Source organism: Magnolia sinica, chromosome 1, assembly GCF_029962835.1.
Source record: "Magnolia sinica isolate HGM2019 chromosome 1, MsV1, whole genome shotgun sequence".
In the NCBI taxonomy this organism is placed as follows: Eukaryota; Viridiplantae; Streptophyta; class Magnoliopsida; order Magnoliales; family Magnoliaceae; genus Magnolia; species Magnolia sinica.
In genome coordinates this window covers 116,607,585-116,615,788 of record NC_080573.1, presented here as the reverse complement: position 1 = coordinate 116,615,788, position 8,204 = coordinate 116,607,585, and the positions used below count along the sequence as shown (strand labels likewise).

General features: G+C 43.4%; 1 protein-coding gene across 1 annotated transcript; it reads left to right on the top strand.

Annotated features, from left to right (window-relative positions):
• The first annotated feature begins 267 nt into the window (after nt 1-267).
• LOC131248605 (ATP-dependent RNA helicase dbp-8-like) lies at nt 268-1,514 on the top strand. Its single transcript, XM_058248959.1, has 2 exons — nt 268-495; nt 1,227-1,514. The coding sequence occupies exons 1-2, from the start codon at nt 268-270 to the stop codon at nt 1,512-1,514; spliced, it is 516 nt and encodes a 171-aa protein (XP_058104942.1).
• Nucleotides 1,515-8,204: the final 6,690 nt, after the last annotated feature.

The window sequence follows — 8,204 nt, the reverse complement described above, 5'->3', positions numbered from 1 at the left end:
TTGTTCATCATTACCTTCCTATTCCTCAATTTCATCTCCCCATCTTCACTATTTCCATCCCTTTGAGCACAAAAGCCCTCTTTGTGTCTCACAATCTTCCAAATCCTCTACCCATCACATTTACCCACCTCCATTGCCTTGAAACTATCATTTTCATCTTTCTAGCTTTCCTATCTCCATCTATTGAGCACAAAGGCTCTTCTTTTATGTCTCAAACCCTCCAAAAACCCACCAACCCATCTCATCCTTCAAGCACTTCCACTTCCAATGGCTCTTTTCGATGTTGTCGCCACCATCTTCTCAATCTTTACGCTCCTTTCTCTCATGGGAAAGAAGAGAGCGGCCCTGGATGAGGTCGGGCTGAGCCGACTATGCCGTACTATAAAGAGGGCGAACGCCGAAGCCAGTACGAGTGTCAGGGTGAACGAAGGTCCATGCGGGACCTCGATCCTCGAGTTCTGTTGGAGAGATCGCTACCATAGGACGATAATTTTGGTAAGTTCCGCAACCGCAAGGTCGTATTTGAGCCACATGTCGATGAGAAGTTGTTTGGGATGTATTCAGTCATTGACTTTCTCTTGAAAAATGGGTGAGGTCCCATATTTGAGGGGAACACTCATGCGAGCGAAGGCACTGTGCGCGCCTTCTACGCCCACATTTGGAATCCACTATTGAATCCTCTCCAGTTTACTATCCCTTTTGGAAGGCAGGAAACTATAGTTGATGTGGACGAGATTGCCCACATTATGAGAGTTGAAAGAGGTGTGGTACACACCAGTGAGAAGAACCTCGCTAGTGAGTGAGAGAAAAGACTCCGCACATGTTTCCTATGTGGCCAGCTCAAGAATTGGAGGGAAAATAGCCTCGTTTCATCTAAGATGACGAATGACTTCCGCCTGGTCCACCATATATGCACATATAACGTGTATCCTAGGTGGAGTAACCACACCGAATGCACAAGATTCATAGTGGATTTCTTGTATAGAGTTGGACAAGGAGAGAAAGTGTGTCTGCCTACTCTCGTCCTATCCTAGATAATCCACATTATGCGGTCTGTTAGGGAAAGCTCATCGCTACCTTTTGGTCGACCTATTTGCAAGATTGCCTGCCACTACTGTTTCCGACTCCATATGGATAATGTCGCCCTAATCCACATTATTAGCGAAAACACGCTCGACAATATGGGCATTGGCCTTAAGCAACATCGAGCCTGACTTGAGGAGCAGAGCGATGATACAGAAGAAGAGAGTGAAGATGTTAATGGAAGTGAAGGTGAAGAACAAAATGGTGACAAAGAAGAAGGAAGGGGTGAAGAAGGCAGTGAAGATGAGGGCAGTGATGAAGAGGGGGATCAGGAAGGTGAAGAGGAGGCCCAAAAGTCTGATGAGGGACCTTCTCTTGCTACACATGAGCACCTCGATTTCGGCCACCTCAACGACTTATGGCACCACAACCAAACCGTTCTTAACAGGTGCGAGTACATGCGCTTGCAGCTAAAGCGTCTGAGTCAGTAGTTACAATACCGTTAGCCTTTAAGGTCACAGCACACATCCAAGGTACACCCGTATTTCTGTTGGTAGACATCGGGTCCACTATTTCAATGATATCATGTTCTATGGTCAAGTGCTTAGGGCTGAATACGACCCCTATGGTTGGGGTGAGAGTTATCGCAGTAGCAAGAACTTTTACGGATGCCACTAAGTTGTGTGAGGGTTGCTTGATAGATTTAGGGACTAGAACGATACGCATTTACCTGATTGTCACCACGATATACCATTACGACGTCATCCTCGGCATGGATTGACTCACTAACATGAAGGCTGAGATCGATTGTGAAACCAGATTGGTGACAGCTCGTGGGCCTAAGGGCACACCCTTTACTTTCTCAGTTCAGGTCAGTTGCCCCTTTCGGGTTCTTTGTTATGTTTCCCTATTGAAAGATCATAATGGTCCAACACTTGGAAACACGCGTGTAGTCCAGGACTTCTGGAAAGTGTTTAAGATGATCCCTGGATTACTTCCTCGGTGCGAGATCAACTTTACTATCGACCTTGTGCCCGGAGCGACACCCATTTTCTTACCCACGTATCACATGCCTCCATGTGAAATGGAGGAATTGAGGAGACAGATTGATGATTTGCTAGATTCAGGTTTCATATGATCGAGTGTATCTCCTTAGGGAGCACCTGTATTATTTGTGAAGAAGAAGGATGGATCACTGCGATTGTGTATTGATTATCGCAAGTTGAACCAAGTGACAGTCAAGAACAAGTATCCTTTGCCCAGGATAGACGATCTGTTTGACAGTTGAAAGGAGCACAGTATTTCTCGAAGATCGACTTACAGTCTGGGTACCATCAGTTGTGGATTAGGGATGAAGACGTACAAAAACAGCGTTCAGAACCAGCTTTGGGCACTACGAGTTCCTTATGATGTCGTTTGGACTAACAAACGCACCAGCTGTGTTCATAGACCTTATGAACCGGGTGTTTCGGCCGTATTTGTACTGATTCGTCATCGTATTTATAGATGACATCCTAATATACTCCAAGAGTCAGAAGGATCACAAGGAGCACCTGCGAGCAGTCTTTGATACTCTCAGGAAGAACCAGTTGTTTACTCAGTACAAGAAATGCCACTTCTAGAAAGAAGAAGTCAAGTTCCTGGGACATGTGGTGTCCAAGGAAGGAATAATTGTGGACCTTGCTAAGGTGACCGTAGTTTAGGACTGAGAGCAGCCCGGTTTGGTTACAGAAGTGAGGAGTTTCTTCTACCTAGCAGGTTACTATCGTCGATTCATTAGGGACTTTTCCAAGATAGCCAGACCATTGTCTCGGCTCACTCGAAAGGATCTCAAGTTTGCCTGGAATGAGAAGGCGGAAGCAACCTTTCAGGAACTGAAGGACAAATTGACGTCTACACCCGTACTAGTATTGCCAGAACAGGGAGTCAGATATACCATTTACACCGACGCCTCTTGTGTTGGTCTAAGTTATGTTCTTATGCAAAAGGATAGAGTGATTGCCTATGCATCGCGACAATTGAAGAAACACGAGGAGAACTACCCTACGCATGACCTGAAATTGGCAGCTATCATCTTTGCATTAAAGCTCTAGAGACATTACTTCTAAGGAGAGGAATTCAAGTTCTTTTGTAACCACAAGAGCCTTAGGTACATATTCACGTAGAGAGACCTGAATACGAGGCAATGATGATGGATGTAAACCTTGAAAGACTTCAAGTTTGAGGTCTCCTACCATCCTGACAAGGCCAACCTTGTGGCAGACGCATTGAGCTGTAAGAAGACAATAGCATTTGCAGCTCCACTGATGATAGGAGAATGGAACATAGTGGAATTCGTGTAAGACTTTGAGTAGAAACTTACGATAAAGGAGCCGTTCGAGAGCGTCACACACATCTACTTGCAGCCACTCATTGATGACTAAATCATTATGGCTCAGAGAGAAGATGAATGATTGATGAAGATGAGAGAGCAAGCAACCGACAGCGAAGAGTCTGAATGAAGAATTGGTTCGGATGGGGGCTTACGTTACCATGGCCGCCTATGCGTTCCGAATCTTCATGACTTGAGAAAGGAAGTTCTAGAAGCCGCCCACAATTCGAGGATGGCAATGCATCCTGGCAGTACGAAGATGTACTGAGACATGAAGCGTTCGTACTGGTGGGACAACATGAAGGGCCACAAGCAGAGTATGTGTTCCGTTGCCTCACGTGCCCGTAGGTCAAGGCCGAGCATCGCCGATCTCCTGGTTTACTTCAGCCCATGCCTATAGCTGAATGAAAATGGGATTTCATCTCTATGGATTTCATTTCGGGCTTATTGAAGACGAGGAAGGGACATGACTCCATTTAGGTGATTGTGGACCAATTGACAAAATTAGCTCATTTCCTCCCGATTAGAGTCTCAAACTCAGCAGACGATTTGGCTAGGCTGTACATCAAGGAGATAGTATGTCTGCATGGAGTTCCTATGGAGATCGTGTCGGATCGAGACACATGATTCACATCTATCTTCTGGACTCGTATCCAAGAAGGAATGGGTGTGAAACTGAAGTTCAGTACCACGTTCCACGCACAGACTGATGGGCAGACGGAACGGGTAAATCAGGTGTTAGAAGATATGTTGTGAGCATGTGTGCTCGATTTCAAAGACAGTTGGGATGACTGTCTTCCGTATGCTTAGTTCGCTTATAATAACAACTTTTAAGTGAGTATTGGCATGACTACCTACAAAGCACTGTATGGACGTCCATGTCGAGCACCGCATTGCTGGGCAAAGGTTGGCGAGAAGAGTTTAATTGGCCCAGATTTGATATAGGCGACTTCAGAGAAGATCGACATTATCAGGCGTCAACTTCTTACAGCCCAGAGCAGACAGAAGAGCTACGCCGATACGAGGCGGCAACAGCTAGAGTTTGAGGTCGGGCACTTTGTATTCCTGAAGGTTTTCCCAATGAAGGGAGTCCTTCAATTTGGCAAGAAGGGGAAACTCACGCCATGATTTATTGGTATGTTCTAGATTCTAAACCGAGTGAGTGTGGTGGCGTACCGTATCGCTTTGCCCACTCCACTCGCAGGCATGCACAACGTATTTCACAAATCGATGCTGAAGAAATACATTTCTGATCCTTCCCACATTATCAAATGAGAGCAGGTATAGTTGAGTGAAGATGCTACTTATGCACTGCGACCGACACGTATCCTAGACAAGAAGGAACAGGTGCTGCACAGTAAAGTTATCCTGCTTGTGAAAGTACTGTGGACGCATCACACTGAGGAAGAGGCTACTTAGGAAACATAAGTCGAGGTCCGTAAGAACTACTCTCAGATTCTCGAGGAGTACGAAAATGTACTAATTTCAAGGATAAAATTTTTTTTAAGGGGGGTAGATTGTATTGTCTTGGAAAAATCCGTACAAAGACCCAAGTACCACCTTAGGCAGAAATCACTAAGGACCAAATCCTTTAAAAATTAGACGTAAATTAATTAAGTACTAAACTAAATAAATCAGAGAATTAGCTTAAACCACTTTCTATGTGAACTGCAAGACCCAAAACCATTAGAATAGCTAACTCAACATTACCTAGAAACCTACGATCAATCTCAAAACCCAGTTGCTCTCGGGAGCATATTGAAACTCCGTATCGGGCTTGGACCGCGCGTCGAAAGTCTGATAACTGTGAAATTATAAGCTTATGACCACCTTACTGGGCTTGACAACCACCATGAGAATCGAGTCCAAATAGTATCCAGAAGCGCACAACTTGAGCCCGTAGTCAAGTGTGTGAAAAACGTGAATATCTTTAGAAAATGAACTCAAACTTAAGTGATTTTGGCCGTTCACTTGCAGGCCAAATTTAAGGTCTTAGACCATCAGATTCTGACCCAACTACACCCTTAGATCAGAAAAATTTCTTTGCACTCATTGGTATACTTATGGCCCTGATCGAGAGATGATGACCGTTGAACTGAAATCCACTAATCCGATCGAACCAAAATCTTAACCTGGCTTAGATCCATAGTCAGGGAACTTTTTTCAAACTGTATGCGAGCGATGGACCTCTAGATGAGCTCCATTGGCCCGAAACAGATGCCTTTTGGCTATATCCTAAGTATACCATGGCCCTGGGGCCATTGACACCACATCTGAGCCTATATAATGCCCTAAACCCACCCCTCTCTCATTCCATACGAATTCTCTAACCCTAGGAGAGAGAAGAGAGAAAGGAGGAGGAAAGAGTGAGGAGAAGTGTGAGAGATTTGTGGTTTGTTGCTGGGATTCACTCCCACCACTCCACGTGCCGAATCATCTCTCCCGTGTCGCTACACTGTTGAATCCAACTTCATTTTTGGGTAAGAAATGTTAACTCTAATATGTTTTAAGGATCTAAATAGAGAAATCGGTGAAATAGCTAACCCATTTCAATGTTTTGGTAGCCGTTGTGCCGTAAATAAAGGCGTGGTTTACGAACCGAGTTCGTAACGAGCGTACCGACGAAAGGTGTGGACTATAAATATTTAAGTTATGGTTTTCCAGGCTTTCAATATCAGTTAATGATTTATGACTGACTTGATTGCTATCACATGTACTTAGATGCGACGTTTCCGTGTATTATACATTTATATGAACTATGTCGAATACAATGCATTCCATGGGTTTGTTGAAATGTTTCAATGACTGTGGAATTATGATTTGTGCTTGCCATGATTTTTGATTGAGAATACATGATTGTTGTATTTGTGACAACTCCTTTGTGAAAGGATTTGCTATATTATACGTTATAACTAATTTATCACATGTATGTTGATATGAGTAGTCTATGTGTTTGATAAAATGTCTGAATGAGAAGTGGCTTATTGAAATGTATTTAATAAAGGAGTTGAGATAGGATTCTCAATTACCGTATCTATAGTTACAGTTTCTTTCACGTAACCTATCTCGCTACTACGTGATTTATGGATGAAATGCCTATGTATGATAACATGTGCACTATGCTAAAATGTTCAAATGTGATTTATATTTGAATTGGTTGTCACATGTTGTTTTGACTATCAAATATGAATGCCTATTGTATTTAAGTATGATTGAGACTAATACGTAGTCCAGACAATCAATAACGGTTTACGATCAGTGGCCGAACTAGTTTCGCCACAATGGATACGTTCGTTGAATCCGAGTCGTATGATGATTATCGACAGTGGTTAGGCCATGAGGAGTGTGTATGTGCTCCATGTCGATTAATTTAATGTGCGCTTGTACCAGTTGAGCTTGTCAAGTAACCTGATTGGCCTAATGTATGTTCACCATATATGGACGCTACTGCTTGAATCTAATGCACCACTTACCAATGTAAAGCCCGTTTCAACCTTGGTACCATGATCCGGTAAGACTCATGAGCCGGTATGGGACACCGTGGTCGAGCTGTTGGCCTACGCTGGGGTGACGAGCATCCCCGTAGTGACCAATGAGCAACCCAAACTCGTGAGTCAAATATGGTGATATGGAACACTGTATTCGAGCTGTCGGCCTGCGTTAAGGTGATAAGCCTTCTTGTAGTGACCTCGAGTATAAACTAGGCCTACGCTAAGGTGACGAGCCTTTCCATAGTGAAGTGAACTTGTCCATCCACTGCTTTTCAATTAGGGGTGATGCTACCCTATAACTTGCCTATCATATGTGATTAACTAGGATTGACGACATTAGATGGATCATTGTTTGGGTAAGTAATATAAATGGAGGTACCTTAGCTTCCCGAATCTACTGTATGAATAAGCCTAAATAAATTATTTGGTTAACATGACCATGCACCGCATTGCTTGTGCCTTTGGTGAGGAAGAGCACAGTGGGAGTTTAGCATGCTCGACCGTGAGATGATGTCGCTGAGGGAGTGCAGGCAAGGGCATGCATCATTATAGCATATCAATCCTGCATTAACAAGAGTACTTAGGACATGATTGTTGTATTGCTTTATCATTACTACTTGACTAAATTGATGACATGTTAATCTTTGCCTTATAGTACCACTGAGTTGATCACTCACTCCTACTCTGGGACGGTGTTTTAAAACACCAACCAGACTCTGTTTTAGATACAGATGATGGCGAGGCTTATGAAGCAGAGCCTGACTTTTATGACGATGAGGAGGAGTTCTCCTATATGCAGTTATCAGGAGGGTCTACGTAGACCATGTACTGATCGACGGGACTACAGGGATACGAATTAGTGGGACATTACACTTTGTCATTTTGTATATTTTAGAATAAACATGTATATATTCAACCTGGTGACATGATCATACTCTGGGGATTCGTAACCACTTATATACTTTATATATCTATCACAGTCTTCTGCTTATTAAATTTAATCATCTCTGAAGTATGATATGCTGTTTTAGTGTAATCTCACTCATGTTTCATGCACTAATATGATCAACATTTAAACATCATTATCTATGTTGCATAAGTGATGCGTTGGAACACAGGAGTTGAGCTTTGCTCGACCCCCGATTTTCAGGGCGTTACAAGTTGGTATTAGATCATGATTTGGATTAACTAGACCTGGGTTATGGTAACATAATGCACACTGACGTACTCTGACTTAGGAGGGGGCAAGAAAAATGTAGAAACAAACATAGGATTCCCAGTTTCACCGACGGGCAAAACTGACCATTGAATTTCACCTC

Excerpts from the sequence above, each read along its gene's own strand:
- LOC131248605 (XM_058248959.1), top strand. The coding sequence starts at position 268 with ATGGCTCTTTTCGATGTTGTCGCCACCATCTTCTCAATCTTTACGCTC. Across the intron at positions 496-1,226 it reads ACCATAGGACGATAATTTTG|AGCGATGATACAGAAGAAGA; the intron begins GTAAGTTCCGCA and ends CTTGAGGAGCAG.